Source organism: Stenella coeruleoalba, assembly GCF_951394435.1.
Source record: "Stenella coeruleoalba genome assembly, chromosome: 20".
Classification (NCBI taxonomy): Eukaryota; Metazoa; Chordata; class Mammalia; order Artiodactyla; family Delphinidae; genus Stenella; species Stenella coeruleoalba.
Window position 1 is genome coordinate 46,869,288 of NC_137166.1, and position 21,835 is coordinate 46,891,122.

General features: G+C 52.9%; 1 protein-coding gene across 1 annotated transcript; it reads right to left on the reverse strand.

The window, feature by feature from the left end:
- Positions 1–147: 147 nt before the first annotated feature.
- On the reverse strand, positions 148–21,798 carry COQ8B (coenzyme Q8B). The gene is made up of 17 exons (XM_079908671.1): positions 21,582–21,798; positions 21,047–21,146; positions 20,099–20,174; positions 17,967–18,071; positions 17,711–17,830; positions 17,504–17,570; positions 15,285–15,362; positions 12,542–12,664; positions 12,315–12,400; positions 10,933–11,073; positions 10,763–10,844; positions 9,698–9,791; positions 7,619–7,760; positions 7,361–7,468; positions 4,372–4,437; positions 1,383–1,469; positions 148–890 (listed from the first exon to the last, which is right to left on the reverse strand). The coding sequence occupies exons 3-17, from the start codon at positions 20,099–20,101 to the stop codon at positions 609–611; spliced, it is 1,584 nt and encodes a 527-aa protein (XP_079764797.1). The 5' UTR covers positions 20,102–20,174; positions 21,047–21,146; positions 21,582–21,798; the 3' UTR covers positions 148–608.
- Positions 21,799–21,835: the final 37 nt, after the last annotated feature.

The following is a 21,835-nucleotide window of genomic DNA, read 5'->3' on the forward strand; positions in this document are numbered from 1 at the left end:
CAGCTGCCACAGCCTTCGGAGCAGGTGGTCAGCACGTGCGGAAGGGGCAGGGTGGGGGGTAGGGAAAGGGGAGAAGGAGGGTCCCCGCAACAGATGGCCCAGGCAGGACTGGGGCTTTCAGACAACAGGGTAGGAGGGGGGCTGGCCATCTGCACCTGGAGGCAGCCTGCGAGCTCCTCTCCCTCCCGCCTCAGCGCAGAGAAAAGAGCTGGGGGAAGGGGAGGGCCACTTTTATTAGGACCGAAGATTCAACCACCGGCCACATCTGGGGGAGACCTGACGCAGAGGTCAGGGGCTCCCCGTCTAGGTGAGTCTGATCTCCACAATGGCAGTGCGGAGGGGCCTAAGGCTCTCTCACATGTTGGCAGACATAAATTAATAGCTGGGTGGAGTTCCTGGATGCTCCCTTTGGAGTGGGGAGAGCAGGATACGGGGCTATGAAGCTGGAGTTCCCTAGTCCCAAGCCCAAGGTGGGTCCCCAGACCTGCAGCAGAGAGGGAAGGAGGCCTCAGAGCAGGGGATGGCCTGCTATGGGGCTGGAATCCCGAGATGGAGTCTCTGAGGGGTCGGAGCAGACATCCCTCTGGTTAGGAGGCTTTGGGCAGTGGCTATGCCTGGCGACTGGCCCAGTAGCGGTGGTAGGTGTCCTGGAAGAGGTCCCGGCAGGCGATGTGGGCATGGAGGCGGGCACAGGCCAGGAAAGCCCCCGCCAGCTTTCTGTGCAGGGCATAGGTCTCTTCAGGTGGTGGGCGAAGCCGGTGCTGCAGCAGTACAGGGATGAGGCCCTGCACACGGCGGGCAGTATCGCCCGCTCCAAAGTCGTAGGGGCCCTGGGTGGCGAAGGGCTCCCCCAGGATCATCACGGCCTCCACGTGGGCGTCCGAGAATGCCTAGGGGTCGGGGAAACCAGAGGCAACCAGTGTGGACATACAGCCCTCCATTCCCCCAGAGTCTCAAGTATAAACACAAGCCCCCAACTCCCCAGAGAGTAATAGGCAGCCTCCACCCCTTCCAGAGCCCCTAAGTGACAAGCAGCCCCCTACTCCTCCCAAAAGAAAGGTCCCTTCCTGTCCTCTCAGGGCCTCCAGTAGACAAATAGCCCTCACTCTCTCTAGAACAGAGAAGCAGCCTCTGTTCCCCGACCCCCCCCACCCCCCCGTATCCACCAGCAGTCCCCCATTCCTCCCTCTAGAACAGATAAGTGGTGCCCATTTTCTCAGGATTCCTGAGTAGCCAAGCAGTCCCCATTCCCTCACGCTCCCCAGAACCCCCGGTACAGATAAGCAGCCCCCCTTAGAGTTCCTCACTCATCCACAGTTTCCCCAGTAGAGAGAAGCAGCTCCCCACTCCCCCCAAGAGACACCAGCCCCTACTCTCCCAACCTTGGTCTCAAAGCCTGTGAGAAATTTTAGGTCTCGAGATTTCTGCAGGACCCGGTCTCTGTCTCCGTTGGCTGCAGCCATCACCACCTGGGGAGACGGATGTGGGTCAGAGGGACTCAAGGAGGGGTCTGGAGGTGGGAGCTAGAAGCTGGGCCCTGCCAGTACCCACTTCTGTTCTCATCTACCTAAGCCCTCTCACCTAGAAGCCTCTCCTTCCCCACCTTACCCCTGTCTGTGTCTCTCTCAAGACTGTTCCAGAGCCTGGGGCTGCAGTGGTCAGGTGTTCTGCCCACCTGGCTGGAAACTACCACAGTGAAACAGCACAGAGGAAAGCAGATGTCAAGTGGTACCCATGGGTCCAAACACTTAATTGGGCAAGTATGTGATCATGACCCAGAACTGCCTCTGAGGTTGCCATCTCTGTGATCACCTGCTTGATGTCTGTTGATGCCTGGTTCCTGCCCTGGACTTGGAGCCCCAGGAAGGCAGGGATCCCGGCTGGGTTTAGTCCCAAGTGGTGCTCACTCAGGAGGCCTTTGGTGAAAACCCCTTGTTCAGCAAAGCAGTGTTTGGAGCTAAGCAGGATGGGCAGGAGTTGAGGGCACACGGACAGACAGAAGTGGGAGCCAGCCTGGGCTCCATCCCGGCTCTGCCACTTGCTGGCTGACTCTGGGGCAAGTCGCTTTGCTTTTGGGGCCTCTGCTTTCTCATCTGTGAAGTGGGGATGATGAAAGCATCCTCCTTGCCAGTTCTTGGAGGATGAAGGAGGTCTATCTGTGGAGTGCTTCGCACAGTGCCGCGTGTAGGAAAGGCCATAAATATTACGAGCTACTATTACTATTAAGAGGTAAAGAGGAGGGTCCCTACTTCACAGACGAGGAAACAGGCTCCGAGTGGGGAACAGCAAGGAGAGGAAGGGAACTGGGACGAACCCTTCACCACTGAGCTGCCCCTTCTTGGGAGGAAGGGGAATACAGGATTAAATCTGGCGGTCCTGTTCCGTCCCAGCTCCCCCTGCCCCAGCCTGTCTGGCCATCTGTCACGCCTGTGGTCCTTGGGGGGTCCGTGTGACAGGCCTTTCTTAAACTGGAAAAGGCTGGGGAGGCGGCAGGAGGGCCGTGCTGAACAGGCCTGTGGTGGGGAGGGGCAGGGGATGTCCCAACTACCCAGAGAGGCCTCGGCTTTGTGCCTCGAGTGGCCTGCAGAGAGGGCCCCAAGGAGCCTGTGTGTGTGTGGGGGGGGAGGGGGTTACCAATTCCTTCTCGTCCCCATCTAAAGGGTGGCCCCACCATCCCCCAGTCCTCAGGTCAGAACCCCCTCCAACCCCCACCCGCCCAGGCTCCCGGCCGGCCTGTCTTAAAAGACCACTCGTTATTCAGGAATTTCCAAATTCTATGTCCCTCCCCTGCTCCAGTCCCTTCCACGGCTCCCCAGGGCACCCGAATAAAGTACAAGGTGCAAAGCATGGCTTCCGAGGTCCAGCGTGACTGGGCTGCAGCCTCACTGCTGGCTCCTGCTCTGTCCCCACCTGCCTGCCCAGTCCAAACGTGAACTTCCCTTTGGTCCTCTGGGATCTTACTACTCGGAGTGCGGTCCCTGTACAAGTAGCTTTGGCATCACCTGGGAGCGTGTTAGAAAGGCAGCACCTTAAGCCTAACTCCAGACCAGAATCTGCATTTTGACATGATCATGGTGGCGGTGGGGTTCTCGTGCACATTAAAGTTTGAGAAGTGCTGCTCTAGTCGGAATATCCTTTTCCACCCCTTGGCCTTTGCCCATGTTATCTGTCTGGAGTACCCTCCTAGTTTCTTCCTGATTGGTCTCCTCATCCCTCAGGTCTCAACTCTGATGTCTTCTCCTCCAGGAAGCCCTCCCTGACCCCCTAGGTCAGGCCAGGCTCCTCATCCGGTCTCCCTCAGTCCCCCGTGATTCTCCCATCCCAGCCCTGACCACTCTGGTCCTTTCTGTCCCCCTACTGGACTGTGAGTTTTGTGAAGGCAGAGACCTGGACTGCATTGGTCACTGTTGTCCCCAGTATCGTCTAGAATAGGACTAGGCACAGAGGGGGGTCAGAGAACGTTTGAATTGATGACCCAGTTATTAGAAGACCCGGGTTGAGGGGCTTCCCTGGTGGCGCAGTGGTTAAGAATCCGCCTGCCAATGCAGGGGACACGGGTTCAAGCCCTGGTCCAGGAAGATCCCACATGCCACGGAGCAACTAAACCCGTGGGCCACAACTACTGAGCCTGTGCACCACAACTACTGAAGCCCACGCACCTAGAGCCCGTGCTCCGCAACAAAGAGTAGCCCCTGCTCGCCACAACTAGAGAAAGCCCTCATGCAGCAATGAACTCAATGCAACCAAAAAAAAAGGAAGACCCAGGTCGAATGTCCAATCTCAACAAATTAATGAGATGGTGTTTTCTGTGGGCTCTGAGACAAATCAACCTCTGTGGGTGGGAAGGACGGGCAACATAAAGTGAGGAAACACTTCTCAAAGAGAGAACTGCTCACTAGGGAGCAGCTGGAGGGGAGGTGTGTGAGCACAAGGCTGGACACCAAGGCCCTGGACAGCATCGGGTGTGGGGGGGTGACAGGCTGGCCATCGTGGGCCTTTCTCTTAAGAGGCAGCTAGTGAGGGGTTGGGAACATGGGCTGTGTAACCAGACTCCCTGAGTTTGAATCCCAGGGCTGCTGTGACCTTGGGCAAGTGACTTAACGTCTCAGAGCCCCAGTCACTTCCTCTGTAAAATGGGGTTAAAAATGGTCCTCACCTCATAGAGTTGCTTCTGGTTCAGATCAGCTACCACATGTACAGCACTTAAAACAGTGCCTGACATAATATTAAGTGCTTGGTATTTGTTAGCTGCTATTAATATCACTATTATTTATTTCTTCATTCCAGATACTGTGTTTCTCCTTCTCTACAAGCCTTACTATCTGGCTTGAGGCTCGACCCTTCAGAGACTCCAGGATTGGGGGAACTCACCTCGATATAATGGTCTGTGAATTCAGTCCCAAATTCCCGGCTTGCACCAAAGTCCAGCAAGATCACCTGGAAATGAAGGATGGTGAAAGGGACACTGGGAGTCCACGAGTGCTCCCCATTGTCTATGGGGGTGCCAGGGTCTGTCCCTCTCTCCCCACACGCTGCCCCTCCGGCCCAAGTCCCCGCCCAGCTGCCTCCCCTGGGCTCCTGGCTTCCGGTCTCCACACATCAATCCACCCCCACGTGAAGCTGAAGGGACGTGGTTTTTATTTTTGGGGTCCTAGTTGTTTTTATAATAACATGTTTTAGGCTCAGAAAAAAAAATCTGGAGAATAATAAAATATATGGGAAAGTAAAACCAACACCCACAAATCCTACCACCCAGTTTAAAATATGAAATCCTACCAGTCTAAGTGGGGCCTGATCCTACCTCCCCCCATCCCCACCCTCTCTTCCAGGGTCACCACTTTCCTGAAATTATTTTTATTATTAAATTGTTTCCTGAAATTCCCATGCACGTGTTGCTATGTTTTCTATACATATGTGGATCCATGAACAAAACATACTAATGTTTTGCATATTTTAAAACGTCATTTAAATGGTATTTATAATAGTTATGCTGCAAGTTCTTTGTGTTCGACATGGTTTTGCAATGCATCCCCATCGCTCTAGCTCATTCATTCCTTCACCGCCGTGTAAGATTTTGTTGCATGAATATATCATAGTTATCTGCTTGATGGGCACTGTGGTTATTTCTAGGTTTTGCTGTTAGAAGCAGTGCTCGCAGATGTAGAGAACAAACGTATGGATACCAAGGGGGGAAAGGAGCGGGGCGGGTGGGGTGGGGTGGGGAGGTGGTGGTGCGATGAACTGGGAGATTGGGATTGACATCTATACACTAATATGTATACAACAGATAACTAATAAGAACCTGCTGTATAAAAAAATAAATAACATAAAATTCAAAAAAAAGGGACTTCCCTGGTCGCGCAGCGGTTAAGAATCCGCCTGCCAATGCAGGGGACACGGGTTCGATCCCTGGTCCGGGAAGATCCCACATGCCGCGGAGCAACTAAGCCCGTGTGCCACAACTACTGAGCCTGCGCTCTAGAGCCCGTGAGACACAACTACTGAGCCCATGAACCACAACTGTTGAAGCCCATGCGCCCAGAACCCGTGCTCCGCAACAGGAGAAGCCTGCGCACCACAACGAAGACCCAACGCAGCCAAAAATTAATTAATTTTAAAAATTTAAAATAAGTAAATAAAATAATGTAGATAAAATGAACCAAATAAAGTTGAAATGTTTAAAAAATGGCAAAAAAAAAGCAGTACCCCATGAACATGTGTGTAAGTTTCTCTACAACAGTGGAGTTCAAACTGTTTATCATAACCCACAGCAAGAAATGAAGATTAGGGGCTTCCCTGGTGGTGCAGTGGTTAAGAATCCACCTACCAATGCAGGGGACACAGGTTCAAGCCCTGGGCCAGGAAGATCCCACATGCTGCGGAGCAGCTAAGCCCGTGTGCCACAACTACTGAGCCTGCGCTCTAGAGCCCACGCGCCACAACTACTGAGCCCACGTGCTGCAACTACTGAAGCCCACGTGCCTGGTGTCCATGCTCTGCAACAAGAGAAGCCGCCGCAGTGAGAAGCCCACCCACCGCAATGAAGAGTAGCCCCCGCTCGCCACAACTAGAGAAACCCCGCGCACAGCAACGAAGACCCAATGCGGCCAAAAATAAATAAATAAATAAAATAAAGTTATAAAAAAAAAAAGAAATGCAGATTGTCCTGGGCACCAGTGCACATGCACATATAAACATAAAACAAAAGTGTCCTGAAATAATATGCATCCCTCCCATCTGCAACACATTCTATCCTTTTAAAACAAAAACTGCTGTTCAGACCCAGTAAATTGACGTCAGGCCTCTTATCACCACACCCGAGGAAGGAAAACACCCCCCCTGGGGTGCGAGCCTTGGAGGGATGCAGGCTGTCTGTGCACTCGGGGGGAAGAGGGTGTCAAGGGACTGAGGCTGGACTAAGTGGGGTCATGTCACACTCAGCACAGGGCTCACTTGATCCTGAGGGTGTTGGAAGCTGTAGAAGGGACAGCTTGGCCAGATTTGTGTTTTAGAAAGACCCCTCTGGGGACAGAATGGCACAGATCACTTTGGAGAGCCACTTAGCAACCATGCACGCTGAGTTTTTCAGTCCCAACTGTCGCCCCCAGGCCTTTGGACAGCCTGTGTCCTTTGCCAAGTATGCTCCTCCCTGCTCCTTGGATGGCTGTCCTCCTCTTGTCTTTCTGCTTTCACCTTCCTTGGCCCCACCCACTCCAGGCAGGGTCAGCCACTTTTCCTGGCTTCCCACCGCCCCCTGTGTCTCCCCCATCATTGGCCCCTCGCCTGTGTTTCCTCATCAAGGGATTAACTACTGGTCACACTCTCTGGTGATGGGTCCCTGCACTGGACTGGGAACTCTGGGAAGGCAAGGATCAGGTTGTCTTGGCATCACTTTCAAGAGGCAGTAGGTGCTTGGTGTGTTCTAAATGAATGATGGGTGTGGTAATGATGACTGTCTTGCAAAAGTGGTGCTCCCTCTTCTCCACTGCCACCAGGGAGCCACTGCCCAGCCAGGGACTCCATTTCCCAGCAGCCCCTGCATCTAGACTAGCCCCATGACCAGTTCTTATCGGTGGAATGGTGAAGGGAACGATGGGTCACTTCCAGCCAAAGCAGTTAGACAGTGGGTTACCCTCTCAACCTCGCTTTCCCCTTGCACTGGAAGGAGAGCCTTTCAAGTCCTAGGGGATAGCACACTCACAAAAGGGAAGCAGCCTGGGTCCCTGACTCACTGCATGGAGGAGGGCCACTCCGGCCTGTTGCCTGGGTAATCACCTACTGTTGTGTTGAGCTACTGCCGCATTAGGAAATACCTGTTACAGCAGCTAACGTACCCTGACACACAACACAAGGAACCAACCTGGTGGCTGGAGGCATCATACAGGAAGTTGGCCCAGTTGGGGTCCGTCTGCATGAATCGGAACTCAAACAGCTCCCGAAGACAAAGCCTCAGGAGCTGGAAGCAGATCTGGGGTGGGAAGAAGGAGCAACAGACATCTCAGAGCCATGTGCCCCTGTAAGGCCCTCTGAGGCCTGGAGAAGGACCATGGGTCTGGGTTGCCCTGCCAGCTGTGCCCCAGAGCAGCACCCTCCCTACTGTCCCACGAGCCCCATGTACCTGGTTCCGGATGTCCTGGCTCAAGCCCTGGCACTGGTCCAGCGGGACCCCTCCAGCCAGCTCCATGCCCAGCACCCGTGTCGTGCACAGCTCCTGAATAACGGCTGGCACCCGAAAGAAGGGGTCGTCTGCCAACAGCTGCCTGGGGCAGATGGGAGGGGTGGGGATGGGACTTCACACTTCAGGCCCCTGTGGCCCTGCTCGAGGCCTCCCCCTCCTCTGAGGAGTCTTCCATGAACAGTCTTGGTCTTGCCTTTCCTCCTGCCCTTCTCTTTCCTGTCTGTCTGGAGTGATGGCCAATACCTGGTTGGATGGACATTCATTCAGACATTTCACTCATTCACTCATTCACCAAATATCTCCATGGCACCCACTCTGTGTCTGCCCCTAAGCTGGGTGCTGCTGGAGACCCAATTACCACCTCCCTTCCGGAAACACTTCTCCGTTGGTCACCCCGGGATGAACTCAGTGTATTCATTAAGCTTGGTGAGCATGACTTTCTCATCAACTTATCAATGAATCCATCCAAAAAACAGTCACTCGTATACAAATCTCCGAGTCCACAGTGATGCTCACTGGCCACTCCCTGGAGTCATTACTCTGAACACTGGCTAATAAAGGGAAAGAACCTTTCTCAGTGTCCATCCCTGGGCTGGATGATGCTGGGTGACAGAGCAGTAGATGAGCCCCAGGCGTGACCCCCCAACACACACAGCAGAGACCACACTCTAACAAACAGACCAATGATAGATTGAGATAGGTGTGTCAACGCAATATCTGGGAGGCAAAGAATATGAGCGAGGCCTCTGGTTGGGGACCTGTGGGATGGCTGGAGTTGGGGGGTGGGCGGACAGGGAGATGGGGAGGAGCCGGGAAATGAGAAATGATGTGGGTTTTATCCTAAGAGCACTGGGAAATCCCGTGAGGTGGTGGTCTCCCCAGATCCCACACTGGAGTGCTCTGGCCCAGCCCAGCTGACACTCTCCATCTCCAGGTCCTGCTTTGGGGGCTTGTATTTTTGTCCTTGTTTATCAGATCTCTGACGTTTGATCTGCTCCTCACAGGGCAGGACTCTGCTGAGCATTCAGTCAGCACAATTCCCTTTTATCCTCACTCCCCCTGAGGAGGATGCTCTCCTAAGGCCGCTGGGCAGATTATGGCCACCCAGCCTGTTAAGGGCTGACCCAGGACTGGATCCTGACTGGATCCCACATCTGAGTCCATGCCCCTAACCATTGCCTTCTACTGCCCTTTCTCTGGCTTCGTATCTACAGAGCCGGGCTCAGTAAACGTGTGGGCCATGCTCCACGCTGTGGAAGGTCTCACCGAGGTGTAATTAATTGCCGCTTATCATGACGCCGCTAAGATACAACCACTGTTCCATGTAGCTGTAGTTCATTCATTTTTGATGCTGTACGAATTGTGCCGATGAACATACCGGAACTTATTTATCCACCCTGTTGGATGAATTTGATAGATTTGGGTTGTTTCCAGTTTGGGGCTGTTGCGGCTCTGAGTATTCTCGAAGTCTGATGGCGTGTACTGGCATTAAGGGTCACTAGAGTATTTAGCCAGGAGCGCAACTGTTGGGTTGGATGTGAACACTGAGGCTTGATGATGCCCAACCGTTCTCCAAAATGCTTGTGTCAATTTCTCCCTCTGTCCACAGTGTACAAAGGATGCCCTGGAGCCCCGTTCTCTCCAACTCTTGACACAGACAGACTGCTTCATCTCTGTTAGTCTGGTGGGTGTAACGGTATCTCGTGTGACGGAGTGCCTGTTGACAAGTCTGTCTCCCCCATCAGACTGCAGTGGTTCTGCGTCCCATTTGACAGATGAGAAAGTAGAGACATTTAGAGAGAGGAAGTGACCTGCCTAAGCTCACAGAGGACACAGGGTGTGAACGAAGTAATGAGTGAAGGCATGGATGGATGAACAAATGAAGAGAAAGAGTCTGTCAGCCCTACCCCAGGGCTCCAGCTGCCGGAGGCTGTGAGGGCATCCACCTCTCTCTCAGCCCGGGAGGGAAGCTGGAGGGAGGAAGGGGGCCTCCAGGGGCCTGTAGGGGCCTCGGCTCACCTGAAGTTCTGGGCACAAGCCGCCTCACGACGGTAGTCACATTCCAAAGCCAGCTCCCGCTGCAAGGCCTGCAGGCTCTGCTCTGCAAACAGGCCTGAGGGGCGGCAGCCGTGTCAGACAGGGAAGGCCACAGCCTGCCCCTCGCCCCCTGCCCGACCCCTCAGGCTCCCACTCAGGGATGTCTTCTCTTGCCAGTCGTGCCTCTCACTCTGTCCCTGTCTCACCGTCCCTCACCCCGTCCACTTCATGCCTTTTACCCTCACTGTCTGGCCACGCACTCCCCCTGTCCTTCACACAACTGCGGGCTCCACGGAAGCCTCTCTGCTCGGGTCTCTTTCTCAGGCACACACAGCGGTCCTTAGGCCCCCATCATAGTCACATCTGCCGCCTATTCTCTGTCCATTTTTCTTTTTAAAAAATATTTTGGCCGCACCTCGTGGCATGTGGGATCTTAGGTCCCATCTTAGTTCCCTGACCAGGGATGGAACCTGGGCTCCCTGCACTGGCAGCGTGGAGTCCTAACCACTGGACCGCCAGGGAAGTCCCTCTCTGTCCTTTTTTTCATACTCTCTCACACTGCTCTCAGTGTCTCTGAAGCTTACTTCTGGGCCTGACTCTCTCCCTCTCTCCCTCGCTCGCTCTCTCGTGCGCACGCGCACACACACACACCTCTGCTCCATCTCCCCCAGGCGCTGTCTCACATGCTGTGACACACACCCGAGGTCCCACTTACGCTCCCTTCCTGTTTCTGTGGTTCTTTCTCAGGCCTCCAGTCCCTCTCCACACACCCCCTGTGTGTCTGTTTCTGGATTTCTGTCTGGGCTCCTGTTGGCATCTCTGAGTTTGTCTTTTTCTCACACGCCCATACTACTCTGGGCTTTCCCCGCCGCGGTGTCCCTTTGTTCTGTCTCAAACACGCAGACTGAGGCGTTCACTCAGGCTCCCACACACAAGGGCACACCCTGCCCCGAGCTGGCCCTCCACCTCCCCTGCCCCCCCCCATCTAGCCCCGCTCTCCCTCTTCAGGGCGACCCTCCCACAGTCAGGGTGGATTGGGCGCCTCACCCTCCGGCACGGCCACGCTCATCTTGAGCACCGCCAGCAGGTTCTGGATGTCGCTCTGGATGCTCTGGGCGACGCCTGGGTACTGGGAGGGGAGAAGGGGAGGAGGATGGGAGTCACCCCTCTGGGGCGGCCAGGTGCCCAGCCCACCCCCGCCCCACTTCCCCTCTCACCTGGATCTTCACGGCCACCTCTGTCCCATCCCTCAGCACGCCCTGGTGCACCTGCCCGATTGAGGCAGCAGCAAAGGGCACCTCCTCCAGAGAGGCCACCTTGGCCTGCCAGTCCCTGCCGAGCTCCTCTTCCAGAACTCTCTGGGGATAGTGGTCATGACAATCATCACCATGGTTTCAGGCAGCCGGGTTCACATTCTGTGCTGAGCGCTTTGCACGTTAATAACGCCGCTCACCACACGTGGGGCCCTGGGCCAAGCTCTTGGCCGCTACCCCACTTTACAGATGAGGAAACTGAGGCTCAGAGAGACCTCTTGACCAAGGTGATGAGCCAGGCGCAGGCAGACTGGGAGGCCCAGCTTGAGCCCATACTCCCAAGGCTGTGCAGACTGATGTGTGGATTGCTATTATGTAAGGTTAAGATTGACAATAATCCTTCATTATACCCATATATTGTATTATTAACTCAAAAGTTAATGTGATAAAGAAGAACTAAAATTTAGAGAGAGCTTCCTGTGGGCTGGGCCCTATATAAAGTGGTTCAGAGAAGGGCAGTAATTGTCCAGGGTCACATGGCAAGGGATCCGGATTCCGGATTCCACACCCTTGCCCAGGCATTTACTCAGTGCCTGGCGCTGTGCCAGTCTATTTACAGACACTCTCTCCTTTAATTAAAAGACCGGTAATAAGAACAGGTAACACCTGCATGTCACTTACGGGGTGTCAGGGACCCTTCAAAGTGCTTTACACATACACTGATTTCCATAGCCCCATGATGTGGCCGTTGCTATCACTACCACCGATCACAGATGAGGTAACTGAAGCACAGAGAGGGCAGGCCACACGTCTAACCGCACAGGTAGTAAGTGGCAGAGCCAGGGTTTGAACTCCCGAAGTCTGGTCCCTGACCACAGCACTTCACCGCTTTTTTTTTTATTTTTTTTTTTGCAGTACGCAGGCCTCTCATCGTTGCGGCCTCTCCCGTTGCGGAGCACAGGCTCCAGATGCCCAGGCTCAGCAGCCATGGCTCACGGGCCCAGCCGCTCCGCTGCATGTGGGATCTTCCCGGGCCGGGGCACGGACACGTGTCCCCTGCACTGGCAGGCGGACTCTCAACCACTGCGCCACCAGGGCAGCCCATTCACCGCCTCTTTAACAGCCCTGACAGAGCCCTGAGCCTGCCAGGAACTCGACTAAGTGCTCTACACCATTCTCTCATTTACTCATCACAACAATCCTATGAGACGTGTGCTTTAGTGGTCCCCATTTAACAGAGGGGGACACAGGCTCAGAGTGAGATGGGGAGCACAGCCATGAAGGCAGGAGGGCCAGGCAGGTGGGGCACGCCTCCCTCGCCAGCCTTTCCCCCTCTGGGCGCTCACCTGCATCTGCCAGCGGGGCATGAAGTCGGCGCTCTGGCGAACCCGCTCGAAGATGCGCTGCAGCTGGGGGCTGATGAAGCTGTTGTCTTGGGAGACATCGGGAAGAGGGAAGCAGTGAGGGGAGAGGCCAGGAGGGGCCCCTGTGGGAGTCTGAAGTTGGGGCTTGGTGGTAGGTGGGGTAGGGTGGAACTGAGGTCAGGGGTCAGGAGTCAAGGGTTATGCTGTACCCTGGATGCTGAGCATTTGGCCAACCTTGAGGGCAGCCCCCCGAACCGTACACAAGGTCTGCACAATCCGCTCGGCATTGGCCTCCGAAAGGAAAATGCTGGAGCCCGGCCGGGAGCCTCCCTCTGGGGTGGAGAGAATAATCATTAGTATGGCAACCACAAAAATAATCAGTATGACACCACTGCACACCTACCAGAACGGCTAAGGCAAAAAAGACAATACCAAGTGTTGACAAAGATGTGGAGCACCTCGACACTGCCGATGAGACTGCCATGGCCCAAGCCCTTTGGATAGCAGCTGGGAAGTTTCCAGTAAAGCACACACCTATACCTGATGCAATTTGCCTCCTAGGTATATCCCCAAGAGAAAGGCATAAATGTGTCCACCAACAGATACTCCAAGAAGGCTCACAGTAGCATTATTCATAACAGTCCCAAGCTGGAAACAACCCAAATGACCATCAGTAGAATGAACAGAGGAATTGTGGAATAGTCACAGGGTGACTATTACAGTGTTGAATAAACAACCTACAACCGCTCACAGCAACATGGATGCATCTCTCAGATAGAATGCTGAGCAAAAAAACCAGACACATACGAGAATACACTGTCTGATTACGTGCGTATAAAGGAGCAAAAACAGACAAAACTAATCTCAGGGGGTCAGAAGCCAAGACAGTGGAGACCCTTAATGAGGGGGGAGGTACCAGAATACGGCACGAGAAGAGCTTCTGGAGAACGAGGGCAGCAATTCTCTAAGTGTGTTCTGGGGGCCCCTGAGACCCTTTAGGAGGGTCTGTGAGATCAGAACTATTTTCATAATAATATTAATATGTTATTTGCCCTTTTTTACTCTCATTCACCCACAAATGTTCAGTAGAGTTTTCCAGAAGCTGTGACCTGTGATGCTGTCATTTCTCTGACAGCTGATGGAGAGAGAGAGTGTGTGTATGTGTGTGTGTGTATTCTTGTGTTTAAAATTTTTTTCAGTTTTAATCTCTAATACAGCAAATATCCATAAATACAACCCCACATAAACAAGTTCTTGGGGTTCTCATTCTATTTTTTAATAGCTTTATTGAGATATAATTCATATAAGATATAATTCACCCATTTTAAGGTGCACAGTTCAATGGCTTCTAGTATATTCAGTTGTGCAGCTATTACCACAATCAATTTCAGAACATTTTCATCACTGCTAACCTGTTAGCAGTTACCCCCTCCCATTTCCCGCATCTGCCTCCCCTTGAGTCCCTGGAAACCATTAATCTACTTTCTATCTCTGTAGACTTGCCTCTTCTGTACATTTCAGATAAATGGAATCATACGATATGTGGCCTTAAAAAAAAAAAATGTGGCCTCTTGTCTCTGCCTTCTTTCACTTAGGATAGTGTTTCAAGATTCAACCACACGATAGCATGGATCAGTCCTACATTCCTTTTTTTTTATAAATTTATTTATATTTATTTATTTATTTTTGGCTGTGTCGGGTCTTTGTTTCTGTGCGAGGGCTTTCTCTAGTTCTTTCTCTAGTTCTCTAGTTCTTTCTCTAGTCTTCCCGGACCGGGGCACGAACCCGTGTCCCCTGCATCAGCAGGCAGACTCTCAACCACTGCGCCACCAGGCAAGTCCTACTCGCAACTTTTTATTTTGAAAAAGATCCAAATAGACAGAAAGACTGCATTCGTAGCACCGTGAATACCTGATTCAATGTTCTAACATGCTGCCTCACCCACTTTATCTGTGCGTGTGTACCCAGACACTGACCAATACTTTTGCTGACTGATTTGCACTCCACTTGTGTGAATAATAATAATCCCCTACACAATCACCGTGCCAACATCGCACCCAAGAAAATTAACGCTAATTCTTGAATACCTACTACCCAGTCATATTCAGATTTTCCCAATCGTCCCCAGAAGTCTTTTCTTTTGAAAGTGTTTAGATTTCTATCTCTCTTTTTTTCTTTAATTTTAATTAATTTATTATTTATTTATTTTTTGGGCTGTGTTGGGTTTCTGTGCGAGGGCTTTCTCCAGTTGCGGCGACCGGGGGCCACTCCTCATCGCGGTGCGCGGGCCTCTCACTGTCGTGGCCTCTCCCGTTGCGGAGCACAGGCTCCAGATGCGCAGGCTCAGTAGTTGTGGCTCACGGGCTTAGTTGCTCCGTGGCATGTGGGATTCTCCCGGACCAGGGCTCGAACCCGTGTCCCCTGCACTGGCAGGCAGATTCTCAACCACTGCACCACCAGGGAAGCCCACCCAGAAGTCTTTCATAGTTATTTTCTTTTCGAACATCCAACCATGGCTCACACGTTCCATTTGTCAGTTATTATCTCTCTAGTCTCTTTTTCATCTAGAATATCCACCCGTTTTTGTTTCAAGACATCGACATGTTGCGGAATCGTACCCACAAATGCTGATCTCTACACAGCCCAGTCTGTCTCTGTTGTCCACAGATCCTCACCGGCACTCCCGTTTTCACACTTCCTCTCCTGGTCACAGTTAAGCACTCAACTCTGGATGGCTTACATTTTTTTCTCTCATGACCTGCTTCTACTCAACACCATCCTGACAGCAGCTTCACCCTGTTCTGAGCACTCCACCATGACCCTAAGAGGTGGCTATGTTATCATCAGCTCCATTCTCCAGCTGAGGAAACCGGGGCTCAGAGAGGTGAAGCCACTTACCCCAGGTCACACAGCAAGGCCAGGGTGTGGACCCAGGCAGCATGGTTCACGTACCTGATTGTACACGTCCTCCGGGCAGGGACTTCTTGGCCATCTCAGCTAGTGCTCCCAGCCCCAAGCTCACAGCCAGTCCTGGGGAGTGAGAGAGGAGCCTGAGTGCCCACTTGCCCTGGGGAGATCTCCTCCCCCACCCCCTCCCCACCCCGCTGACCCTCTCTCCTCTCTGTCTCTCTTTACGTATACCTGTCTCCCAACTCTTTGTAGTCAGCTCTTTGCATCCCTCTGTCTCCAAATCAGTCTCTTACTCACTTTCTCCCTGCTTGAGGTTCCCTTGGAGGTGAGACTACCTCTTTCTCCATCCTTCTCTCCTTGTCTCTGTCTCCCAGGTTAGTGGTTCTCACCCCTGGCTGCACACAGAGTCATGTGAGGAGCTTTTGTAAATACAATGCCCAGGCCCTACCACTGAGGTTCTGGTTGAACTGGCCTGAGATGAGGCCTCAGAATTCTTTTTCTTTTAAGCATCCCAGTGATTCTAGTGTGCAGCCATGGGTAAGAAGGCCCCGAAATGATCCCCCCAGGACTCTCTGTCTTCCTATGACTCCTGTTTCTCTGTCCACATCTCCTCTTCTTCATGCTCACCTCTCCTTTTCTAAGTCAGTTATTTCTCCACCTCTGCCCTTCCGTCCACCTGGCATGTCTGTCTAGGCCTCTTTCCCTCAGTTCCTCCTTTGGATGTTAGCTCTCCGGCTCTGATTTCCTCTGCCTCCTCTGTCTCCTTGTCCTTAAAGACATCTCGAGTCACTCTGCCTCTTTCACTGTCACCATCTCTGTAAATAATTGTAGTTGGCATTTTCTGAGCACTTTTCTCCATGCCAGGAACCATTCCCAGTGCCTTTTATGCATTGACTCATCTTGTCCTCACACCCTCATGAGAGAAATTTTACAGAAAAGCTTCCATTTTACAGAAAAGGAAATCGAGGCTCAGAGAAGTTAAGTAACTTATCCAGAGTCACAAAGTGAGGATGCGGCAGAATCACCTGTTGAACCCCACGCAGCCTGGTGCCAAAGGTCTAACCAGTGTATTTGACTCCTTCAATCGGTATCTTTAAAACCTGAACCATGATCCACAGTAAAGAAGACGTTCGCATTATAACCAGTAGAGACCGATATATATATAATGTTTCATGAAACAAGACTTTCCCTTACTCTACATGTACACATATTTTCCATTCTTCTTCTTTTCTTCCTTTTTTTTAGCTGTGTTGGGTCTTCGTTGCTGCGCGCGGGCTTTCTCTAGCTGTGGCGAGCGGGGGATGCTCTTCGTTGCAGTGCGTGGGCTTCTCATTGCGGTGTCTTCTCTTGTTGGGGAGCACGAGCTCTAGGTGTGTGGGCTTCAGTAGTTGTGGCACGTGGGTTCAGTAGTTGTGGCTCGCGGGCTCTAGAGAGCAGGCTCAGTAGTTGTGGCGCACGGGCTTAGTTTCTCCGCGGCATGTGGGATCTTCCCGGACCAGGGCTTGAACCCGTGTCCGCTGCACTGGCAGGTGGATTCTTAACCACTGCACCACCAGGGAAGTCCTCCATTCTTCTTTTTAATGCTGGTTGCAACCTGCTAAATTATTTCATGCAGGGCTTCCCTGGTGGAGCCCTGGTTAAGAATCCACCTGCCAGTGCAGCGGACACGGGTTCAAGCCCTGGTCCGGGAAGATCCCACATGCCGCGGAGAAACTAAGCCCGTGCGCCACAACTACTGAGCCCACGTGCCACAACTACTGAAGCTCATGCGCCTAGAGCCGTGCTCCACAAGAGATGCCACTGCAGTGAGAAGCCCGCGCACTGCAATGAAGAGTAGCCCCCACTTGCCGCAACTAGAGAAAGCCTGCACGCAGCAGACCCAACACAGCCATAAATAAATAAATAAATAAATAAAAGAAAATTAGTTCATGCAGGTTGTGACTTGAAGTTTGAATAATCCTGCTGCATGACCCCGGGTCAAGTCACTTCACCTCCCTTAGCCTCCACTTCCTCATCTACAGAACGGAAACAAACACTCATTGATTCAGTGCAGAGACCACATGTGTATGGGGCCCTGCACATTCCAAGTTCTCAATAAACACAACATTCCTCTCTATTTCTCTTGGTTCTATAGGACTTTGCCTTCATTCTTTTCCCATCTCTCCCTCCTCTCTCTGTCTCTGATCCACTCTCTCCCTTGCTTCATTGTGTAAATGTCACCTCCTCTGATCTAGGTCACAATCTCCCACAGTCATACCTACCCCCAAAGTTGGCCAAGCGGCTGATGCGGGAGGTGGGCACCTTGCGCTCTCGAGAACGGTCACTCAGCTGGGAAACGGAGAGAAGGTCTGAGCGGGAAAAGGTGGACACAGCACCCAGGAAGTCCAACCAACCTGCCACCACACCCTTCCCCAAGCTCGGGAGGCCAGCTGCCTTCATGGGTGTTGCTGGGTGTGGGGCAATGATACCTGGGGCCGGGCTGTCTTCCTGATCCGGGCCTCCCGTGCCTTGCGAATGTCCTCCTCACCCAGGCCCCTGCCAGGCCCATCCTGGTGAAGCTTTTGGGTCCAAGGACCCCCACATGGCCCCTGCAAGAGACGTGAACACCGGTAACGAGTGGAGAACGTACCATCAGCCTGGCCCCTTTAGACCCCTCCCTGTCCTTTGACTCCCTGAAGCCTCCCTCAGCCTCCTCCCCTTGGAGACCCCTCCCCAGCCTCTTACCCAGCAGAGGGGCCCAGGCCCCAGGGCCCCACAAGGCCGACCAGTAGTCCGGCCCCACTGTCCACAGGTCCCCCGTAGTAGGCCCCCCACCTCCAGCCACATTGTCTGGGGGAGAAGAGGAGGGATTATTCGGGTAGGAATTGTGGGACTGACCTCCCTGCTTTGCCCATCTTTGCCTCACATTCCTCCGTGTCCACCCTAAGACTCCCACCACCAAAGACTTCCTCCCCTGTTAACAGGCCCCCAGTTTCGCCTGGTTCCCTCTCTCGTTGCTAAGATCCCATAGCTCTTCCCGAACACCTCTTCAAACCACTTTCCCCTGGTCCCACTCCGCGCCGTTGCTAAGGTCCTCCCCTGTTGCTAGACACCCACAGATCCTCCAGGGCTACCTCTCCACTCCTCTGAGCACCCCCATCGTTGCTAGGCACCGCCTTCCCCTCGGTTGCTAGGCACCCACAACTCTTCCGGTGTTCCCCCCTACCAACCCCGTTACTGGGTACTTCCCCAGGTTGCTAAGCACCCACTCCCCGGCTCTGGGTCAGCTATGCGCGCGGGGTGGGGGGGTGGGGGGGGCGGGGGGGCGGCTCCTGCATTTCTGGAAGGCTTCTCATGCCCGCCCCCTCCGGTCAGCTAGCGAATGACGGAGGAGCAGATCAGGGGCCTCAGGGTGGGCTGGGCCACGGCCTAAGGGTAGGGTAGGGTGGGCTGGGCCACAGCCGAAGCGCTCACGTGCTATTTTGTGCCCTTCCACTCACTTCAAAGTGCCTTGTCCGCGGCGGACCTTTTAGTTTCCTACCCGTCTATTTTACAAACATTCCTCTCCTTTACAAACTCCACACCTCTCCTTTGCGCGAACATTTTGTCAGCCTCCGTTTTCCTTATTTGTACCCCTAGTAGGCTCAACATCTCTCCTTTGAACACACATCTTCCCAGCAAACATTTCCCTTTCACATGGAGCCCCTCCACTTTGCACACTCACCCTCTGCTTCAAATACCCATATCCTGGTACCCAACCTCCTCCCTTGCACATATAACCCCCCTGCCTTGCTCACCAGCTGTTTCCCTCGGTGTGCATGCACCCCCTCACACCTAGCCCTTTGCACGCTGGGCCCCTCTTCCCTCCTACACCCTGCTCTCTCAGCTCCCCGCCCACCTGCAGGATGGTGAGTGGGAGCCCTTTGTTTCCCGTAGGCCTGACATTTTCCAGAACACACTCGGCCAAGATTCCCCGTGCTGACTCAGGAGCCTTGGCATCCCGAAAACCGGCTCCCGGCCCATCTGGGTGTGTGTGTTGTTGATGGGGGAGGGAGGACGGGCTTAAAGCCTGCTTCCCCGCCCCCCCCCCATAAACTGACTCACCCCTCTTTTCACAGTCTGGAATAGAAGCAGCTGGCTGGGAGGAGAGAGGATATGACACTCCCCACACAGAACTGCCTCCCCCAAACCCTGTCTAACCCCCTTTGTCAGGAATCAGACCTCCCTGACCTTCCTTTGTCAGGAATCAGACCGCCCCACACCTAACCTGGACTAGCTCCAGGACAGAAGTCTCTGTCCCTGTGCTACGTGACCTCAGAAGAGCCTCAACACTTTCTGGATCTCAGCTTCCCAGCCTGTATGATGCATTAGGGGGACCCTGCTATGACTTCCCATTGGTCTGTAAAGAGATGATTCATTTTAGAGCCCTGGGTCTGTGCCCAATGCCCCTTTCCAGGTGACTGTTTCAAAACAGAAACCACCCCCTGTGCTCCTCCAGACACAAGAGTCTGACTCAGGAGCGAGGTGGCAGCTCACTCTTGGGGGCAAAATATACAAAAAGTACCTATGACAATAACTTATCCTACAGGGCTGTGACTCATGGTACCAAGCCTGGTATCAGATACATGAGATCATATCAAATAGCCTGGTGGCTACAAGCAAAGACTACAGGCTGGCGGAGCTCTGAGCCTCGGTGTCCCCATTTATAAAGTGGGGCCATGGCATCCCCTCCTGCTCAGTGTTGGTGAGAAAGGGATGCAGTGAAACGGTGTCTGTAGAGAGGTTGGCACGGAGCTGGTACAGAACAAGAGCTCTATACATGAGAGAAATTTCTTATAGAAAAACTATTCTTTTCAAAATTTCTATTGAGCGCTTACCATTTGCTTTTCTAGGCACTGGGGACACAGCAAGGAACAATACAGGCAAAAATCTTTGCCCTCTTGGTGCTGGCTTCTGGTGAGAGGCACAATAAAATACATAAGTACATGTAATAAGGTGACACTTGTTAAAGAGAAAAGCAAACCAGGGAAGGGCAGGGAGAGGAGGGAAGAGTGTGCGTTTAAATAGGGTGGAAAGGAAAGGCCTCACCGAGGAGACATCGTTTGAGTAGAGACCTGAAGGAGGTGAGGGAAGGAGCGATTGAAATAGCTGAGGAAAGAATGTTCCAGGCAGAGGGAACAACCAGTGTAAAGTCCCTGTGCTGAAGATATCTCAGAGAAATAGCAAAGATGCCAATGGGCAGAGTGAGTGAGGGGAAAAGGATTAGATGAGGTCTGGGAGGTAAGCAGAGCCAGCTCAGGTATGGTGAAGACTGTGGCTTTTTTCCCGAGTAGAATGGCAACCACTGAGGATTCTGAGCAGAGGCGGGACTGATTTACAGAAAATATTCTTACTTCCGGCTCTTCTTCCAACACCCCCAGCCTCAAAATCAAGTTGTATCACTCGATAGTGACCAAAGGGACTTCCCTGGTGGTCCAGTGGGTAAGGCACTCCCAATGCAGGGGGCCGGGGTTTGATCCCTGGTAAGGGAAATAGATCCCGCATGCATGCTGCAACTAAGACCTGGCTCGGCCAAAATAAATAAAATAAAAAATATTAAAAAAAAATAGTGACCAAAGACCTAAATTTTGGATTAGATGGGCCAAAGTTCAAACCTACACAACGGAGATGTGTGATCTTTTTTTTCCCCTTTTTTTGGCCTCTCCAGGCGGCTTGCGGGATCTTAGTTCCCCGTCCAGGGATCGAACCCAGCCCCCCTGCAGTGGAAGCACAGAGTCCTAACCATTGGACTGTCAGAATTCCCTAGATGTGTGATCTTGACTCACCGCTTTGCCTTTCTGTGCCTCTGTTTCCTTGGCGGTGCGATGGGGATGATGATCAACCCTACCTTACAAGATTCTGGGTACAAAGCGGTAAGTACAGCGCCTGGCACAAAGCAAGTATACAAATGTAAATGCTGTTGTAAATAAATAAAAATCCCCATAACAACCCTTTTTACAGATGGGGGAATGGAGGCTCTGAAGAGACAAGTCTGCTGGGAGAGGTCATCCAGGAAGTAAGTGCTGCAGCCAAGCTTTGAAACCAGGCGTTCTAGCTTCAGAGATTAAGACCCTGGTTTTGCCCGTCATTTAACCCTAGGCAAATTCTTTCACTGCTCTGGGCCTCAGTTTCCCAGTTGGTAAAAGTGACTGGCTCTTGTGGCATTGAACACACATTTTTCAAAACAGTAAAGTAATATAATGTATCCTCATTTTACAGGTGAGAAAACTGAGTCTGGGGCTGGGGCAGGGGGTTGGGAGAGGAAGTCACTCGTTCAAGGTAACACAGCTAGGAACTAGCAGTGGCGGGTCTCGAACTCACGCAAGTAGAATTCCCAACTCTTCGAAAGTCCTTCCCGGCGCTGCGTGAAGAATGGGCGCGCTGCCGGACTCGTCGCCGGGGGTTATAGGAAGACTAAACTAGTCACTCGAGGGTGTGGGGACGTAGGGTTAATTGCGAGGGTGCTGCGAGGGGCCCCACTGATAGGGACCACGATCCCGGCGCCCCACACCTAACCTGGACTAGCTCCAGGCGCTCGCGGTTCACCGCGCGAATGGAGAGGGGAGGAGCCAGAC

Bases quoted from the DNA above. Each gene is read 5' to 3' on its own strand.
- COQ8B (XM_079908671.1), bottom strand. The intron at 11,074-12,314 runs GTGAGCGCCCAG...CACTATCCCCAG, and splicing joins TGCCCCGCTGGCAGATGCAG to AGAGTTCTGGAAGAGGAGCT. The intron at 1,470-4,371 runs GTGAGTTCCCCC...CCGTCTCCCCAG, and splicing joins TCACAGACCATTATATCGAG to GTGGTGATGGCTGCAGCCAA.